The sequence below is a fragment of the Apus apus genome, chromosome 19 (assembly GCF_020740795.1).
Source record: "Apus apus isolate bApuApu2 chromosome 19, bApuApu2.pri.cur, whole genome shotgun sequence".
In the NCBI taxonomy this organism is placed as follows: domain Eukaryota; kingdom Metazoa; phylum Chordata; class Aves; order Apodiformes; family Apodidae; genus Apus; species Apus apus.
In genome coordinates this window covers 4,532,162-4,552,674 of record NC_067300.1, presented here as the reverse complement: position 1 = coordinate 4,552,674, position 20,513 = coordinate 4,532,162, and the positions used below count along the sequence as shown (strand labels likewise).

General features: G+C 44.2%; 1 protein-coding gene across 1 annotated transcript in view; it reads left to right on the top strand.

The window, feature by feature from the left end:
* The window catches only part of BRINP1 (BMP/retinoic acid inducible neural specific 1), an 86,802-nt gene that overhangs the window by 52,120 nt on the left and 14,169 nt on the right, over positions 1-20,513 (top strand). Inside the window, exons 3-5 of the mRNA XM_051636916.1 lie at positions 7,233-7,423; positions 12,886-13,055; positions 14,356-14,461. Of these exons, the coding sequence (XP_051492876.1) occupies positions 7,233-7,423; positions 12,886-13,055; positions 14,356-14,461 (467 nt within the window). The remainder of the gene's footprint in view (positions 1-7,232; positions 7,424-12,885; positions 13,056-14,355; positions 14,462-20,513) is intronic.

Sequence of the window (20,513 nt, the reverse complement as noted above, 5' to 3'; positions counted from 1 at the left end):
AGGGGTGTCAGGTGGATGGGGCCAGACTCTTCTCAGTGGTGTCCAGTGACAGGACAAGGGGCAATAGTAACAGACTGGTACACAGGAGGTTTAACTTCAATATAAGCAAATCCTTTTTTACTCTGAGAGTAACAGCCCTGGGACAGGCTGCCCAGGAGGGTTGTGTATCTCCATCCCTGGAGACATTCCAAACCTGCCTGGATGTGTTCCTGTGTGATCTGCTCTAGGGGATCCTGCTCTAGCAGGAGGGTTGGACTAGGTGATTTCCAGAGGTCACTTCCAACCCCAACCATTCTATGATTCTGTGTCCAACCCTTCTGCCAGAGAGATCTGGTGATTTCACTCTGTTGAAGAAGTTGCTGTTTGTTAGGATGCATAGACATGTAACTTGGAGGCGACCTCATTCAACTGAAGGGGTAGAACCTGCCCTGTCTGACTGTAGTGGCAGCTCTGTTTAGAGTTGAAGTCTGAGGCAGGAATCATACCCATATCCCAGCTATGATCAAATTTAATAATGAGCAAACCTAATAATAAGCAAATTTAATGACCTGTCTTTTAACTTGTACTTAACTATGCTGAATCACTATGCTTTGAGTCTCTACTAATACATTTATTCCAGCTTTTTTTTTTCTGTTTTTTTTTAAACAAATTTATCTTTTCAGCACCCAACAATTACCTGTTGCCTCCTAAGAGAGCCAAGTGCAGTCCCATCCTAACAGAGAACACAAGACTCAGAGTCATGTCTATCTGATTGGATTTTAATTTGCTGCTGGAACAATCTATTTGCCAAGATACATTCAAGGCTGCATGAAATTCTCCTAACTTTGAAATAATCTTCTTTCTTTTGTTTTTTGTTTTGTTTTTTTTTTTTTTGCAAACTACATTTCATTCTGGATCTGTCATTTAGCCTTCTCTCCTTCTATGAAAACTAAAATCCCCATGTTTTCAGTCCTGGAACAATTTAATATTTTTAGGAAAAATATCAGAGATGAAGCCAGAACTCTCTGTAACAGGAAAATGCAACAGGCTGAAATGATTGCCCACAAAAGAGGAAGTAGTTGAGGTTTCAGGCACCTCAACAGCAAACACATGGCCAAAGTATAGACCAAGGGGAAAAAACAAAGCAGATTCTTCCATTACCCTGTGGAGAGAGGTGAAGGAGTTAATAATCCAACAGCCCTGTTGTGTTTCTGCCATAGGATTCTGCTGAATGATCCAAGCACTGATGGTCCTCTCCTCAGCTTCAGTCCTTAGCAGGGTGATGTCTGCAGAAGAATAAACTGCTGCAGACAGCACAGCTTTTATCAATAGATCAATAATCTATTTATTTATCTTCTTCACCTGCCAGCTGTCATGTCAGCCTGTCTCTTTGCCTGGTTGTTATGCAAAATGCTGTCAGACTTTCAGCTTAAGTGATTTCTTTTTCATACTTCTCTGGAATTAAATGTTAGTATTTTTTTATATATTTCTTACCTCAGAGGTTCATCCTCTGTTAATTTGGACCTAGTTTAAATGTACAGGCTGGAGTTTTCTTAAATAGATTAGGGGGGATGAGTGCCAAACCCTCACAGGAAACTAATTCTTGTAGGTCCTTTGAAAAGCTCAGCTTTGAAGACAGACTTCTTCATGCTGGCCTAGATAGAGAAGCAGCCAAGCTGCAGAGGAAGCTGCTAAAGGAATATTGCAGTGCTCAGCCTGGGGCTGTCTGGCGTTTCGAGGGCACAGACTAGAAATAAAACATCCCTGACCCTGCCATGATCACTGATACCCGGCACAGACTCACATGGCAGGAAAAGATAAGCATGGGAATGCTGTTGTCATGCTGGTACCCTGTCCCCGTGGCACTGTTTGCAGAGTCAAGGGCTCAGAGTCACCTGGCAGAGCTGTCGCCCTTGAGGACTGAAGAGAACTGTTGCTGTGGGCAGCCTGTGACTGGGACAACTAAGCTGAGAAAGGCAGAGACAAGCCAAAACGGAACCAGCAGCTCTGTTGTAGGAGCATCTGTGAGGATTCTGGAGGACTTAGTCCAAAGTTCCTAATGCTAACACAAAACTTGCTTTATACCTGGGCAAAGCCTAAAATCCATCTGTTTTGGTACCTGCTCATTCTCACAGCTAATAGCACTTGTCTGCTTCTGACAGAGGGGTGTCCAAGAAGTCTGTCTTAATGATTGTGAGGTGCTTGGTTGATGATAAGGGGCAGAGACATGTCTAGGCAGATGCCATTGCATATACACCAAAATCCAAGTGACCAAGAAGGCTCTGGGACTTTTCTGTCTGACTAGGGATTCTGCTGATGCCAGAGTCAATAGTGTGTGTGTGTGACATGCCAGGTAGAGGATTTTAAGCAATGTTTGTATTTTGCTGTTACTGAGGAGGCTGTTGCCTTTAAACAGCCTCTGTCTGCTCATCTTCTCATCACCTATGGGGCAGCTGGTGGCTTTTGAGCTGTGATCTAAAAAAAAACAACAAAAAAACCCACAACCCTGTTGAGCAGAAAAGAGCTGGTGCCTTCTTGCCAAGTTCCCAGGGAGTGGTGGGGCTGGTCCTGGTTGGGCATGTGTTGGGTGGGATGCACTACATGCCCTGCAGGTAATGCATCCAGGAGCAGGAGGTGGCTGGGTGTTCTAGTTAGCATGACAGTTGCAGGCTTTGCTCAGTGTCTTCGTCCTCTGCTTTCTGTTTCCCTTTTTCAAACAGACTCTGTCTGGATCGTTGTTTAATGCATTTAATTTCTCTTTGGTTTCAAGCACCAGCCCCTGAGGTCTGTACTGAACTTGTTTCTTTACTTACATCCTTTGGTGGTCTTGGCCATTTGAAAATGGGGAATTTAATTTGCTCAGATGGCCTCTTCTTTCAGACTTCCCTCCCTGGGTAGAGATGCTCATGCCCTTGGATTCTCCTAGCATCTCTGCTGGTGCAGTCTGGGTGATATACCCATTCCAGGCTTTTGGCTTTTCCTCCCTGTTCAGCATTTTCTTCCCCTTTTTTTTTCCTGTTTCCATGGAGGGATCATAATGAAAACTGAGACACCCTCAGAGGCTCCCTCTGTCTGACATGCAGGGCCCTGATGGTGAGCTGATGAACACAGGCTCTGAAGGGGCAAGGATTTTCTCAGATATAGCTGTAACCAAATAAAATCTATTCACTTACTGTGACAGGGAGGAAGGCCTGGAATGTGTGGATCTGCCTCCCTGAGGCAGGACTTCATCCCTTTCTTTTCTCACCTCCCTTTCCCTTTGGGCCCTAGCCCTTCCTAACCCTCCCAGCTGTTAGAAGAGCAGGCTTCTTGGTGCTTTCACCAGGCAGCAGAACAGATCCCCCTCCACAGACCTAGCAGGAATGTTTCCATGTGCACCCCACATCAGCGTGGGATGTCTACTTTGGTGAGAGGAGAGCACAAACAAGTGTCTCTACCCCACTGCTCAGACATGAGGTCATGGTTTTTCCTTACCTTGTCTCTGAACCAGGGATACAGACTCTTCCCCTTCCTTGCTAAGAGGTTTCTCATCTTTTCAAAGCCCTTAAAAGCTTCCCCACAGGCAGAAGTTCAGGTCCTCACTAGAGATTTCCCCTGAGGGTCAGAAGACTACACTAATCCTAACTGTATCATGGGGTGTCATCATAATCCTGATCAAGCCATTGCAACTTCTTCACCTGGAAAGTGAGCAAGCAACAGGGCAATATTTAACTTTTATTAAGTACACTGAGACCTGTAGAGGCCTCACCTGTGCTTGCAGAAAATGGCACAGAGACTGGTGTCATTAGCCCAGAGCCATGGATTCTGCTTTGGCCCATGGCAGCTGCTTCTGCAGCAAATGCAATGAAGTTTAGCATCGAGAGCTCACAGCCTGTTCTTGGCAATGTTTCTGCAGAGATGTCAGGAGTTACAGGTTGGATCATTCCCTGAGGCTGGAGCTATACTGTTCCATGCAAAGGTATTTTTTTTTTTTATCACCTCAGTAATTCTAAATGATTTCACTAACCATACCCATGCATGTTCAGTCTATTTTCCAAAGCTACCCCAACCTTGGCCTCAGGTACATCTTACAGCACAGAGTTCTCTAGGTTGCATGGAAGACTTCTAGCATTTAGAGGGCTGCTTTCAATGGAAGACGTTTTGGAACTGGGGAAGTCAAGTTTAAAATGTATTTGTGTTATTAATCAGGAAGCTTCACAATACCATATCATCTGCTTGACCAATTCCAACCAATCAACAACACATGAAGTAAGAATACATGCAAAGGGTATGCAAAACTTAAAAAAAAAACAAACCAAACTTAAAAAATGTCACTAAGTAAATTCAAATAATGCATAAATTAGAGGAGTTTGCAACTGGCTCATGGATATTCTATGAGCAGAAGATAAACATCTAAGTTAGTTGCATAAATTATTCATCATAAGGTATTTGCTCAGCTTTTCTCATCAGCTATGAAAACCACACATCCAGGCACTTAGAGAGTATAACAGGATTGGGCTTTCACCTCAGTGATATGCCCTGGGAGCAGGAAGCCCTGGGGAGGGATGGCACACAGGAAAAAAATCCTCCCTCACTAGGATGTTTTAGGCATGGATTCTGCTAAGGGCTCATCTGCTGCATGAATGGTGACTGGAATTGTCCCTTGGGAGCAGGCAAGGTTGAAGATATGGCAATGATTCATCTTAAACTCCTCCTTTTGCCACCTGCTAGTGGTGTCCTGAGGTGGAGTTGGACCTGATATAAAAAATGACCCCACTTTCTCTTTGAACACACTGCTCATTACATCTTATATTCCCTCTTCCTCCCTTCTCCCATCTTAATCGCCCACTGCTCCCCCTCCATGGTCTGCTTGCCCTGTCCATCTCCACACACTGGATAGAGAAACTCCTGGTGTTTGGGCATGGATAGATCACTAGAGTCCTGCTTGATCTGTTGCATGTTCCAACTCTGTGGTCTTTGCTTTGGAATAAAGAACTTGGCAGTAACAAAAGCAAACCCTGTGCTTTGTCAGGGAATGTGAAGCATTCCCTCAGCCCTTTCTGAACAACAGCTGGCTCTGGAGGGCTCAGGTCCCTCCTGACTTGATGGGTAATGCCTGCAGGAAGAAGTGATCTGAAAGCAATTCTGCTTCAATTTTACAGGAAGTAATAATTGTCTCTTTGGAGAGGAAGTACAGATGACATTTTTCCTGTGTTTTCTAGTTATGTTCTTTGATAGGAACATGAGAATCTCTATTTATAATAAAACCTTGGCTACCTTTTAGCCTCCAGATCTGCATCTTCTCATGCAGTGTAACTGGAAGGGTCCATTCCTCCTTCATGTCAAGGGGATTTCCTTGTTCAGTGAGATTTGGGATTGCTACTTTAATCAGGAATGATTAGAGCAACACCTCTGTAGTGTTTGAGAAGCTGTTGGTCTTTGCTTTTATTTATCATTAAATTAACTACCGGGACAACTAAACAGATTTCTACCATAAGTACTAAAATACTAAGATTCTGGGACAGCAGAGAAAAGAACCTATATTCAATTTTATATAGTGAACACAGACATTAGTTATGTATTTGTTATCTGCAGACATCTTTGGAGGCAATGGTTTGTTTTCTCTCCTCCTGGTATTAAAAACCTGGTGTATGGTGTTCTGGGGTTGAATTTGGGGATTATTTGGCCTTTTTACAGAGGAGTTTCTAGGAAGGAGTGAAGTTTCTACAGATTTCAAAGTCTGACAATAAGGACTCTTAGGATGTGTTGAGGGGTGGTTTGTTCTGGCATTTTTACTTGCTTTGTGAAAGCCCACGAGCTACAGAGTGGGCATCAGATCAGATACAAGGAGAGTGTGTGTTATTGTGATGAATACAACAGCTTTTAGGCAGCCGGGGGTGCCAGGATGGGGTGCAATCAAAATAAATACATAATCACATAACACACAGAGTAGACTGGGTGTAGAATCAACCTGGGGGGGGGGAAAAAATCTGGTTTGGAATCTTTGCTTTGCAACTCACAGCATCTCCTAATTCTGTCTGCAAGTCAGGTTCTCTACCAGCAACATGGGATGGCAGTGCTGGTTGACACACATCAATAGGAAGTGCTGTGGCAGTGGCAGGTATTGTCATTCCTATTATTTAAATTAAATTTTTGTCTTAAACTGGAGTTACAGGAATAAGTGAATAAAAAGTGTCAGAAACCTGTGACTCGATTACCTGGGAGATGGTTTAAGATAGTGCAGGTGTACCATAGGAGAATGGGGATTAAAAAAAAAATCCTTTCCTTTTAAGAAGCTCTTGCTCAATATTTTTCAAAGGACATTAATAATTTTCTCATTTTTTAGGTGCTCAAGTGGTGATGGATTTTGAGGTCTGTTTTGTACATAGCAGGTGTGCAGGTTTTTCTCTAGGCATTTCCCTCTGTCATTTCAAAACTGATACCTGCAATAAAGCACAGCTTTTGCAAACATTAACTTCAGTACACACACACACACACACACACACACACACACACACACACACAGTTGCTATCAGTTTGAAGGAAGGAATTTGAAAATAACATTATAGGTGTTGGGTTTGTTTGGGTTGGGTTGGAGTTTTTTGTTTGTTTGTTTTTGTTGTTTTGTGTTGGTTTTTTTTAAGAAAAGAAAAAAAAAGCACACAAGCAAACTCTCAGTTTTCATCCTGCTCTCTGCTTGTATCTGAATCAACCCTTTTAGATGGTTTTTCAAAATGTTTTTCAAAATGATCTTTGCTGTAGTCCCTGGCGCTGAAGGATTAAGATGTTTGGAGGAAGTGTTTCCTCCAGCCTTGCTTTGCAAAAACAGTAGCTACAAGAAGGGTTGTGGGCACAGAGACATAACAATGATCTGACTGGTCTGGATCTCAGTCTAACTGACCAGCTCTTTTGCTGACAGAAACCAGAATTTCCTGCTTTATGGAGAAGTGGAAGATTTCAAAGTGTATGAGGGTGAAAGGATCAGGCTGCTCTCTGAAAATATATGCAGCCCACTATCAGATATATTTGGAGACTAAGGCAACATCCTCACCAACCAAGACCTGATCCTCAAAATGTATTGTTACTGTGCACTAATGGCTTGTTTTTCCTCTTCCCTCTTCTGCATAGCCTGCTGGCCTCGTGTGTATCCATGTGGGTGGGGCTGTCCAAAAGGATTGTCCCCTTCACCACCCTTCTCCCCTGCTCTCGGTGGGTCTCCCTGCCCCTCCAGCCTCCAAGCCTCACCCCTGTTGTATTCCTGTGTTGTCACATAGGGAGTTTGCCCGTTGGAAGGTGAGGAACACAGCCATCGAGCGGAGGGACCTGCTCCACAATCCACTGCCCCTGATGCCTGAGTTTCAGAGGAGCATCCGCCTCCTGGGCAGGAGACCCACCACGCAGCAGTTCATCGATACCATCATCAAAAAGTACGGCACCCACATCCTCATCTCTGCCACCCTGGGAGGTAGGTGGCAACCTGGGGCTGTCAGCAGTTGGGTGGTGAAGGCAGCAGCACACCTTGGCCGTGTTGTGTGGAGCCTGCTGGCATCAAGCCAGGCTGCAGCTCCACCAGCCCGAGCCTATCAGATGGTATGAAAACCCCCAGAGCACAAAGAGGAAAATTCCTTTGCAAAGGACTTTGCAGCAGGACACGTGCAAATCAGCACCTGTGTAGGTGTGCACCGGGGCTCCTCCATGGGCTGCAGGTTCTGGGGAGCCTGTCTGGTGTTCCTGAGCCTCTTCCTTAACTTTACAAGAGAGTCTGTTGATCCCTCTGTTTTTTGTCATGAAATCGAACACAAGAGGGGGGGGAAATTCCCTTTTTGCTGGAGCTGGGGGTGCTGGTGGACAGCAGGCTAAACATGAGCCAGCAGCTGTCCAGGTGGCCAGGAAGGCCAACAACATCCTGGTCTGCATCAGGAATAGTGTGACCAGCAGGAGTAAGGAAGTGATCCTATCCCTGTTCTTGAACATTTTGTTCAGTTCTGGGCTCCTCACTATAAGAAGGACATTGAAGTGCTGCAGCACGTCCAGAGGAGAGCAACCAAGCTGGTGAAGGATCTAGAGAACAAGTCATATGAGGAGCTGCTTGAGGGAAATGTGGTTGTTTAGCTTATAGAAGAGGAGGTTGAGGGAAGACTTCATTGCCCTCTACAACTACCTGAAAGGAGGTTGTAGTAAGGTGAGTGTTGGCCTCTTCTCCCAAGTGAATAACAACAGGACTTCAGGAAACGGCCTCAAGTTGTGTCAGGGGAGGTTTAGACTGGGTCTTAGGAAGAATTTATTTACTGAAAGAGTAGTTGGGTGCTGGAACAGGCTGTCCAGGGGGTCAGTGGAGTCACCATCCCTGGATTAAGGGCCCTAAGTGTTCTGCTTTATGTCATGAAGTAGATGTTTGGAGAGAAAAAAAAAAGCCAAGAAATTTTACTGCATTGTTAAGTGAAATTCAAAATGTGTCTCCAAGAATTGCAAAGAGGCTGATGTGTGCAAGCAGCACTTGTGGGTGATAAATAAAGCAGAACAGTTAGGGCCCTTAATCCATGTGTGTGCACTGCTGGTGGTGTGGCATAAACAATTCAAGTGCTGAGTACTGAAAACAGGTGAAAATCAGTGACTCCTCTTGATATTTGCTCTTAATTTTTTCTCCCCCTCTCTTGTGCTACGTGTACCATTCTTTACCCAGTTGGGGTGTGCATTTAAATGCCTTTCTTTTGAGAACTATCTGTGAGGAGGATTCTGCAGTGGTGAGAGGTCTTCATTTTAAGCACAGTGTTTGTTGCTGTTTCTTCTTCTACTGTACCTGACCTCCAGCCTGGACATCTTGTGAAGTTTGTAGTGAACTGGAAGGAACTTCTGGCCATCTGTCTGCTCCCACAGTGTTCTGCAGACACTCGGGTGAGACGTAGATGAGATTAGATGTGTGCATATGATTCATGCACAAATTAGGTGGTAGGTAGGTTGGCACAGTTCCATTGAAGTCAAATGGCCTCTCATGTGGTAAACGTCCTTCAAAGAACCTTGGGCTGCTCTTCCAGTCCAGGCTTTCAAATAGTCTGCTCCATCAGCAAGAAATGGGAGAGAAAGCAGGTTTCCATGCACTGAAGGTTACGAGTGACCACCTGCATCAAGCCTTAATGAAGACTATGTAAAGATAAATTCCTTTTTATTGAGAATTGTTTTTTCAGGACCATATTTTACAAAGCCCAAGCCAGCCAAGTAAGAATTCAGTAAAGTATTGAGATGGTTTTTTTGTGAGTTTACTTTCCTTTCAATCGATATGTCTTTTTCTTGCCACTCATGTCCATGGAAGTTCAAAATAAGAGAGACCTTTGATGGTAAAATATATTTTTAATTTTGCCTGGGTGAGGTTGTGAATTATTCACAGTGGTTTGTTTCTTCTGATTCTACAACACAACAGTTTTAAATATGCAGAGGCTTGTAACAAGAAGTGGTGTTGGAGAGGAGAGCTAAATGCTCCATCAGCCTGGAGCATGGTGAGTAGTAGTGGGGGGAAAAAAGAAGGTTTTGTCTTGTCAGTGGCAGTCCCAGAGAAAATGTAGATGAAGCTGAACATGAATTATGCAAGGACGACACTGTAATCACAGTCTGTGGGATAAACAGGACCACTGGGATATAAAAGCAGCCATGTCCTGATAACTTGCTCTCCCGAGACCTCAGGTCTCCTCAGAAAAGTTACAAGAATTCTGCTTTGGATTACAAAGGTTTGAAAAGGTAGCCTGATGTCTTATTAGGTTGCAAAAAAGTGACAAACATACAGGAAATTGTTGTGCTTTTAAATGCCAGCTGTTGCATGGACCCCAGGAGGCTGGGTGATGGATCAGGCCAGCCCACCAGGATACAACAGCTATTTTCACACCTGGCCACACGAGGAACAGCTCTGATGTCTTTCTACATACAGAGCAGCCTGATCCCCCTGGAGCCTAATAAAAAAAACAAACCAAAACAAAAAAACAGCTCTGCTCCAGTTTAGTTCTAACAAAGGGATTGGTGAAGGGTCATTTTGAGGGCATCCTTACTCTGGGGTGGAGCACACAGAGCTGAGAGCCAATTTGCCAGCAAAGCCCTGAAGGAAAGACAACTTTGAACATAGCATCCACTTAATAAACGAGAAATTAAGACTTAATAATGCAGCAAAAGTCTATTAACCTCTCTTGATCTAAGGGCTGCTTTCTCATGTGCACCCTCCATGGGAATGCTGTGCTTTTCCAGGGCTGCACACATGTACACAGAATAGGTTTCCAGCAACAGTATTTCTGCTCAGCACCCTTTGCTCCTGGGGACAGTATTTGTCCCTCAGGAGGAGCATCACATATGGAATCAGAGAATGGTTGGGGTTGGAAGGGACTTTATAGATTATCTAGTCCCAGCCTCCCTGCATGGGCAGGGACACCTCCCACTAGATACAGTTGCTCAAAGCCCCATCCAACCTGGACTTAAACACTTCCATGGATGAGGCATCCACAACCTCTCTGGGAAACCTGTTATGGTGTCTCAAAGATCTTGCACTTTACTGTCCTGTTTTCCTCTTTTTCCTCCAAATGGAGGAGTCTAAACACCTCAGGGAGAAAAAAGGGCAGCTTGTGGAGAAATGGCTGATCTCTGTCTGAGAGCACGAGTTTCTCCTGTCTAGGAGCTGTCTCAGTTTCTCATTGCATGCTTCATGTTGTCTGGGGACCAAAAGCTAAGGGTGGATCTCCTGGTGATCTGAAACCGGTGGCATTGCCTGATATTACCCAACCCATGTTTCCTGGTTGCTCTGTCCAACGATCTCCAGCCTTGGGATTCCTCTACTGAAAAGAACTGGTCTTGACTGAAAAGTCCCTAATTTTTGCACCTTCCCTATTAAAATAAATAATAATTTGCCACGAAGAGCTATTCCTCTGAGTCTTGCAGCTAAGGGGAGAATTATTCCAGGTCTTCCCTCTGCCTTCACAGCCCTGTGAAATGGAGGCCAAGCATCATATACATCTGCTGTGTCTCCATGCAGAAAAAAAGATTTCTTACATGAAAGACACTTCTTTTTTTGGCTCAAAATATGCTATTTTCTCATTGATCTTCCCCCATGATGGGACTAACTGCCATGCAGATGTCCTTTTAGTGTCCTTTCTGGCCTTCTAACCTTCCTTCAGATCCTGTAAAACTTGCCTCAAAGAGTCTCCTCACACCTCTCAATGCACAATAATATTAATGATAACAAAAAGCAATCAAAGATGGTAATTTCCCAGTGTTTTTGTAAGAAGTAACAAGGATGATACTGTTACTGCTACAGCTTCTATTGTGGTCAAAGGATAGTGTGTTATTTTTAACAAAATATTAAAGAGTTTCAAATGCCAGACTTCTCCATTTAGCTCCCATGAAGCCAATCTCAACTGATTAGTTCTTAGATGAAAAGGATCTTCTTTCCACCAATATTTGATATTTTCTCTCTCAAAACCAAAGACTGAAACCTCAATGTGTCAACAGTCTGAAAAACTGAAATCCAATAAAAATATTTTGATTTTCAGCCAGAATATTTTGTTTGTTTGTTTTCAGGCATTTGGCTTCCAGATAAAAGCTGGAAAATTTCCAGGGAAGCAAAGGGCTTACTGGGTTGGTTAGTTTTGGGGGGTTTTCTTTGCCTGAATGCAATAAGAGAAGTTATTTGGACAAATCAAATTATTTCAGCTACTATGAATTCTTCAGAAAAGCAAGTGCATGTTCTCTTAAAAAAATAAAAAAGGCAAAAATGCTGAAGAGCAAAATATTTCTTGGCTGAAAAAGTGGTGGTGCATTTTTTTGACCGTGTTCTCATTGCCAGAGGCAACGTGCTCATCAGTGGTTCATCTATCAAATCAGAACAAGCATCATTCTTCTCATTAAAGGAGCTATGTACAAATGGCACATTCCTACCCTAGGTATCTATTCTCTTCATTTATTAAAATCAGAGCTTCAGATGTTAAGAACATAGGATGATATTCTGCCATTTTACTCCTGTAATGCCAGCCATATATTAAGAATGAACTGGGGTTTATTCTACTTGATATCACACAAATTAAACTTTAGGGTAAATATTACTTCTCAGCTTTGTGTCCTTTTCATAGATCTTTTGTTAGATTCGGGTTTCTGTTAATATTTAGGATGTTTGGTGCTACCAGGTCTTGACAGCTTCACTCCCAGATTCTCTCTGATAACTGGCTCAAAATCATCTGTTGTCCATTTATCTTGCACAATATTTTTAACTCTCCACTTAAATTCACTGAATGAGACTCTAGTAAAGGAAAACAAAACACAAAAAAAACAAACACCACAAAAAGCCAGGAAGGATAATTAGTTTAACCTTAATGTTCTCATTTGCTCTTTTCTCTGCTTGCTCTTCTTCACTCCTGCCCCTGCACTTATCCCGTGCATGGTCACTGGAAGCTAAAGTAGGTACAATTAGCATTTCTTTGTCTTCTGTACCCACTTAGGTACTTATGTCCTGTTTGCAACTTCAATCATCATTTGTTCCTTCTAGAAACTGGGTCAGAGAGAATTGCATAGAAGTGGCACCTTCTCCAGGCAGGTCTGTATCGTTGCAGAAGCTCTGCCCAGGGTGAAAAGCATCCCTCAAGTGGGACAAATGGTCTGAATCCTTTCCAAGAGCTGTGGTAAAGCTATGCAGGCTAATAGGCATCCAAAACATTATCAAAGTAAAAGAAAAACTAACCGTGTTCTTCAGCATGTGTGGTGGGCCTGGTGACTAGAGAAGAAGGCTCATATCTTCTACATTGAGGTTCTGGTAGTGGTGGGGAATGATGGGTTCACTGAAGAGGACTTTAGGTGTCAGGCTTTGCTTTAGGTGCAACATGTGACAACATGTGTTCCTGTTCTGACCCTACATGACAGGCTCCTGGGCCTTACTGCAATTTCCTTTTCTTTCTGCTGCAGGAGAGGAGGCCTTGACCATGTACATGGACAAGAGCCGCCTTGACAGGAAGTCAGGAAACGCTACCCAAAGCGTGGAAGCCCTGCACCAGCTGGCTTCCTCCTACTTCGTAGACCGTGATGGCACCATGAGGAGACTCCACGAGATCCAGATCTCTACCGGAGCAATCAAGGTACTGTATCCTGTCCTGGGAAGAGAAAGACTGTGTGTCCATACTAATGCTGTAGGGATTTGGGACAGGACTTTGATAGTCCCATGTGACGTTGTGGGGTTTTTTGATCAGAGGTTGTTTTGCTCCCACACTGATTTGCTGGGGTAAACTGTTCTCTTATGGACCCTACTGAAGAATTGATTTCCCCAGGGCCAATAATATCTGGAAATAGGTGGGCATTCAGTGTATGGTTATGTAGGGATGTGGTGGTGACCTCTGGAAGGGAGAGAGGGAACAGATAAACCAGATCAGTGATGGAGGCTGGAAGGGAAAGGCAGGTCTCAGAAAAAGGCAACCTTGTGCAACCCAAAAGTATTTCCCTTTTGTGGGTGTAAGAACTGCTAAGCATCTTTCAGATTAATTCACTACAAGAAAAGGTGAAAAACTCAGTGTGGCATTACTGAGACATCTGGAAGGAAACAGACTGAGAGACAGCTTGGGGGCTGCAGCAGGAAGGAAGGGGAGCTGCTCAGAGCATACAAAATGGGGAAAACGGCTCTGCAGACAAAGGCTGCCTTCTCTGAAAGCAATCATCCTATACTGGGGAGGGATTTTATTGTTGCAGAGTTCACTCCAGGGAAGGAGATGTGGATGGAGTCGTCATTGTTAGCCACTTCTGAAAGGTTTCAGCTCTTGTTATTGTTCTGTGGTGTCTCGTGGCTGAGTTTGCTCCCTTCTGGCTGGGAAATCGAATTGAGATATTGAAACAGTGACAGCAGATAATCACCCTTTGTGAAGTCAGGAAGGGCAACTCTCCTCCATGGCTGGAAACCAACAGCAACAACCACTGCAACAGCTCTGCAGGTCATCTGTGCTTCCATCTATCCTCAGCACAAGGATGGTGTGCACATACATTGTGGGAGCACCAGGCACCACTGTGGGCTGGCAATCCATCTCTGTGTCTTGCTTTCCAATAAGAGAAGCCAGAGAATAATTCCTCTGTTGGCTTCTGGTGTTCTCCAATGGAGATCCTCTATGAGAAACATCAATCTGCAGGACTTCCTTGCCAAGCCCAGAGTAACATGCAGTACCATAAAGAAAGCAGATACAATTCACTTTATTTTTTCAGCTTGTGAGTGTGCCAAACATCAGCTGTGTCTGTCGTGTCTGGGGCATTTTTCTCCCAATCAGGGAAGATGCTTTTTGCATTGTATCAGCTGGTGACAAAGGGTCATTTTATACTGGCTGGGCTGGACCTGCCTGGGAAAGATGTGGTGCTGCAGTCAAAGGGAACACTCTCTCTTTTCTACATCCTCTGTAGGTAACAGAAACTCGGACTGGCCCCCTGGGCTGTAACAGCTACGACAATCTGGACTCTGTGAGTTCTGTCCTTCTGCAAAGCACTGAGAGCAAACTCCACCTGCAAGGTAGGGCACAGGGCTGAGGGAGATGGTAACACAGGGCATGGACTAGGGGGGGTGAAATGATGAGAGGGGTGTCCTTTTTTTTTCCTGGTCTCTCCTCTCTTTGCTGTGACCACTGTCTTCTCCTTAAGTTCCCTGAAGCAGGGCCTGTGGCTTCATGTGGTGCTCAGCATGGCAGGTTCAGGGCTTGACAAGGACTGAGCTCAAGGCAAAAAGAACTAGACCCCAGTGAAGTATCTGGGTGTCCTTGCCATTGAATTTTGAATGACTTCTGTGTGTTATGCATACACCAGTAGGAATAAACGTGACTTTTTCCATCAATATTGAAGGAGCATTCTGTCCACATCTCTCTCTGTCCCTCCCAACTTGCTGATTTGTCTAAGAGGTTTGCAGATCATCTTGTGGGACTCTCTAATGACCGTTATTTTTGGGAAAAGTCAGAGAGGTTTTAGTTGGATGCTAGAAGCTATGGCTTCAGTCCCAGTTGGGGAGCTAGTCCAGAAGTCAAGAGATAGAGGTCATGACTGAATTAATAAATAAATACATGCTGGTTAGCAAGAAGTCAACTTCAGTAGAAGGAGGGAATTCACTGGGCATGTAATTTATGAAGGTTATTCCCAAGTTTTTGACAAAATAAGGAAATGTGGGTTTTAATTGCTCATTTGCCCAGATGGTTTTATTTCTGGAATCCTTGTACTTGCACAAGTTTTAATTTTTCAGATGAATGGGCTACATTACATCTTCTGCTTTGAGTATAATTTAGCAAGTTCTGTTTCAATCTTGGCTTCACAGAAACTGGGTTTCATTTCCTGAGTCATGGTGCGAATGTATTGTTGTTGTTGTTGTTGTTATTTGCCTTTAAAAATAATAGGCAGGTTGTTTTCACTATTCTGGTGATTATCTAAATCATTGAATTCTGGTCCTTACCTAATTAACAGTAAACAATTTGAGGCTTTTTATAGACTGCAGTGATGGCTACTGGTAATGAAAGCCCAGGAATAGTAGGTAAACAGCTGAAAAAGAAGACAGATTGGTTTCTAGACAGACAAATGGGTAAGATCAATAGATCTCTACTGGCCATCTGATGCTACAAGAGAAGAGAAAGAGCCAGAGGCCTGGGAGGGGAAGGAAAAGGGAAGATTTAGGAGAGAGAGGGGATGTAAGGTGGATGAGGCTGTGATTTCTGGTGGGAGCAGACAGAGGACCTCAGGGGTCAACCACATGCGGGTTTCATGGGGCTTCAACCCAGCACAGGACAGGACAGACCCAAAGCAAGGTAGACAGCGAGGGGAGGGAGGAAGGTAAGAGCTCTTCCTAATAGAACAAAGTGACCTTTAAAGCTGCACCTGAGTATTTGCTGCCTAATCTGGAGTGCAGTTCTTGAGATGATTACCCAGGATTCTTCCTCTGCCCTGAGAGGCCTCATTAGGAATTAGTCACAGGGCTGCAGGTAATGGATCGTGACCGAGTCTCCTCTGATCTGATCAGCAGCCAAGCACGAGCTGCTGACAAAAATCCATGTTCCTACCTTTGTGTCCCTCTGGCTCCCAGGCTGGGTCAGTAAAACAGCAGCATCTTTGTGACAGGGAGAATTTCTGGTTCTGATCTTGCTTGTTGTCACCTAGACCAGAGTTGTGGTTGCAAAGATATGCCCTTTGGGAGATGCCATGGCTAGACTCAGAGCTAAGCTACCTTTATGCCTGCATGAGGGGTTTGGGAAGGTCAGCTAGCCTGGAGATTTAGGGGAAGACCTGGATGCATGCACAGTGCAGGGTGTCAGGTTCTGCACCTGCAGGTACATGGACAGAAAAGTATCACTGATTTATAAACCAGTATCCATGTGGACCCAGCATACAAGTACTTCTGTGTCAGGTACCTGCACTGGAGAATGTACACAAGGGTATTTCTCATAGTAGCTCAGAACATTTCCCTTTTTCCTAGCACTACTTGGGAGTTGGTTCCCTGTCCTGTGACATGGGGAGGGCTGTGCAGTGGATCTGGGGGAACTGCACTTATTTGCACTTATTCGTGTCTTTCTGTTCCTGCCACCAGCAGGATACCATCCTTTTGGGATAGTATAGAGATAGATAGAGACACTAACACAGGTTGCCCAGAGGAGTTGTGGCTGTCTCATCCCTGGAAGTGTTCAAAGCAAGGGCAGATGAGGCTTAAAGCAACCTGGTCTAGTGGGAGATGTTCCTGCCCTTTCAGAAGAGTTGGGACTATATGATCTTCAAGGTCCCTTCCAATACAAACCAGTCTGGGAGTCTGTGATTCACCTGCCCCTGCACCCAGTGGGACTGATGCACAAACTGCCTGTGTTGCCTGGGAAAGGGGTAAACCAGCACATGAGAGGGGAAGATGCTAACAGCTCTACAGCAGTCAGATGGGAAATGGGAATTTGTGTTCCCTGGAAAAGTGTCCTAGGCTGAAATTAGAGAATTTGAGTGAAAAAAAACCACACAAAACCCAACATTTTGAAAAGTTTTGGGAAATTAAAAATCCAGAGAGTTATCTTCTTGGATAGTGTGACAGAATATTTGAACATTGCAACATGGCACTGTTTCAATAAGGTAAAATCCTTCTATACTATTCTAAGCGTTGTGACAATAAACAGAAAATATTGTGTGTGACGTAGTTTGTTCCATCAAATATGGCACCAGAATAATAAAGCGTACATCACAATTAATAGTAAAATGTTTGCCAAGATGGGCAGAGCAGGAAGGACAGCACAAAACACTTCAGCTTTTCAGGGAAACAAAATGAGGAGGTAGGAAGAATACATTTAAACCTTTCCCCATCAAAAGTGCTTTTTGGAGTCAACATGCTCTCACAAAAGGCTTCAGTGAAACTGCGTTTTGAACAGAGAACTCTTCTGTGGAAAATGTTTCAAATGGCTCTAATTTAGAGCTGGGGAAATGTACCTCTTTTAATGCAGGAAGCCTTTTATGTACAGTCCAAAGCCAAACATCTCTCTCTAATAGTTTTTCTAGGGGAATTAAGGACATGTTCCCTTGTCATATTCTGCCTGTAGTTATCTAAGACTAACCTATACCAAATCTGTGCTGCTCTTAATTTTTAAAGAGGAACTTCGTGCTTTACAGAGTGGCAGAATTTATCTTTCTCTTCAATAAGGTACCTTCAAAACTAAGATTTTTTCCTTCACACTTGTCACTAGCAAAGTTACCTTCTGCATGTGTTTTCAGCTACTGGGGCTGCTGTGGAGGATGAACCCATTCTTTGTAAACCCTGGCTTGGATTGAGATGTTCACCCCATAAAAATGGTCCAGTATTTCAGTCTTTAAGACCAGGTTGTCCCCCTGCTTGGCTGCTGATATGAGGTTGCTTTAAAAGTAGACAACACCGACAGATTTTTTTATTAATATTATTATTATTATTATTATTATTATTTTTCAAAATGTTTACAATATACCAAGAAAATTATTGGAGAACAAAACAACATCTTGGGATGTTTTACTTGTGGCTGGCAGGACTTTCCCAGCTAGCATGGCCAGCTGCAAGCTGCTCTGTGGGGCTGCTTTACTGCTGCAGCCCTTGGGACTACAGCTTTCCTGTTTTCAAGTTGGCACCTGAGGCACCCAGAATAGTGGTCTCAACCACTATGGCCTCCTTTAAATCTTACATTTGTAAAGATTACCTTAAAAATTATTAATCATCCCTTTGCTTTACTGACGGCTGTAATCAACTCAATTTCAGTAAGATTTAATCACTAGCCATGGAGCTACATATGAATGGTGGAGTGGGAATGCAGGACTGACTGAGATGCTATTGGCCCAGTATTTGTAAAATACCTTCCTAGGATTTGGTCACAAGGGTGCTCAATGCAACCCAAAAATATTTATGCATCTGCCCTTGTTTGAGTATGATGTTGAATATGTGTGTATTTATATATATATATAGATACACACACACGTATCTATATATCTCAAAGTACAAATGTGAAAGCAGTCATGGTTGTATTTTAGTAGCCCTAAAGTTTATTTCTTCCACAGGGAAATTCCTGGCTGGAAAATCTGACCTCACATGCAATCCCTACAGCATGTTTGCAGTTTGAAAGTTGGGGCTTTGCATTTGGTGTATGCCCACTCATGTTTCATTTAGGAGCTGGATTTGTGTGTCACTTGTGGCCCTGGTCTGAGCACATATCTGAATATGTGCTGCTTGTTAAGCACTACAATTAACTGTCTGGATTCCAGCAGAAGTGCTTACCTGATTGATGTGAAGTGTTTGTTTGTTTTGTTGAATTGGTGCTAAGTGTGCTGATTATCTCTTACACATGAGATTGTTTCTTACCAGAGGAAGTTATCCTGGAAATGTTTTGGGGTTTTTGTGAGGCTTTTTTTTCAGAAACTATAGTTTTATGGACAAAAATCAAGTATCCACATGAGGCACTCTACAGTGTAGGATGGGACCAGGTTATGTTTTGGAGATCATAGCATATTCATGCTTCTGTTTGTGCTGAGAAACAAAATGTCCCTTGCAATAGGAAGTGTTTTCCCTGAAAATTTAGTTGCTTATATTACCTCTCTTTCCTCCAAAAAAAATCTCCAAAGCCAGTATAATTTGTAGCTGGGACCAGACAGCATGACAATGCTCTTATCTAAGAGAAAACAAGGTGAGGTGAAGAGCCTACAGGCTTTTGGGCCTCATATTCAAGGGCTGGAGGAGCAACAGGGGCAGGTTGCTCCTCCATGAAGCAGGAAGTAGAAAGATTTGGTCATGGCACTTGGACCATGAATAAATGGGGTCTGGCACATCGAGAAGCTTACTCTCCTCTCCTGTGAGCTTGCAAGCTCAATGAATACAGGAGCTTTCAGGCTCTCCAAGTCCCTTTTGTAGACCTTTGCAATCTGAAGGAAAGTCTTGGAGCCTGGCATGTGGGGCCATCCCTAATGTCAGTGTGAAGGTTGCAAAAGGGATCATTCCTCTGTGGTGGTTTCTTCAGACAAATCCCTGAATGAGACTGAACTTCGGTCCTTCCTGAAGACAACAGAAAAGCTGAGCTTCTTATCAAGAAACATCACTCGAACAACCAAAGGGACCTCAAAGTGCTGATCCTCATTGGACTGTTAGTGAAGGTGATGGCAGGGATGCTGCAGACTGGTCAGTTTCTTATGTGTTCCCTCCCTTGCCTGCAGCAGCCCTGCAGAAAAGGCAGCAGGATCTAGGCAGGCAGAGTGCCTCCAAGTGCTGGGTTTGAAATCCTTTCTTGTGCAAGTGTCACAAGCCTCTTCTCTAGCTGCACGTTGCTCTGCGTTTACCCCGCCTGCAGCTGCCTCCACTCTGCTGCAGATGAGGGCAGACAAGGGGACAACTGGCTGCCACCAGGCATGGTGTTCCCAGAGACTGTGCCCTGGCAACAGCAGCGGGAGAGAGGGAACAGAAGGCCCTGTGCCTTCAATACCCTCCTCATCACCCCAGACTTGGTCTCCCTGAGGGACCCTGTCAGGGTTGAGGTGTCTCAGTAGAACCAAAAGGGTAGCAGGGGTCTCTGGGGCACTGCCAGCCACTTTTCTCTTGCCTGAGGAGAACATGACCCATCACAGAGATGGGCCTGAACTCCTGAAAGGAGTAACAGCCTTTCCTGCCCTTCCTGCACACTCTCATGCTCTGAATTATTGTCTCATTTTCATTCCACTCCAATGAGCTGTCAGCCACCGATACTGTAATTCAGCACAATAGGAACACAAGCAGATGGGTAATTGACCTGTGTGCCTTCATCACACCGGAGTTCAGCACTGGTACTCAAGCCATAAACTCCTTCATCTGCCTCTCTCAAGTCCTCAGGCCTTTCCCCAGGAAGGCCAGGCAAGCTGGAGTGCCCGGAAAACACTTACACACAGCTCCTGTCACCTATACCTTGTGTGCTGCAGATGCTGACTGAGTCTGACAAGCAGGACTAGCCAGGTAGAAGGAGACAGCTGGGAATCCTCAGGGACATCTGTAGGGACCCTGGAGCTGGGGACTGCAGAAGGGAAGGATGGAAAAACATATACACTGTACACAAGGCAAACTGTTCTCATGTCCTCTGTTC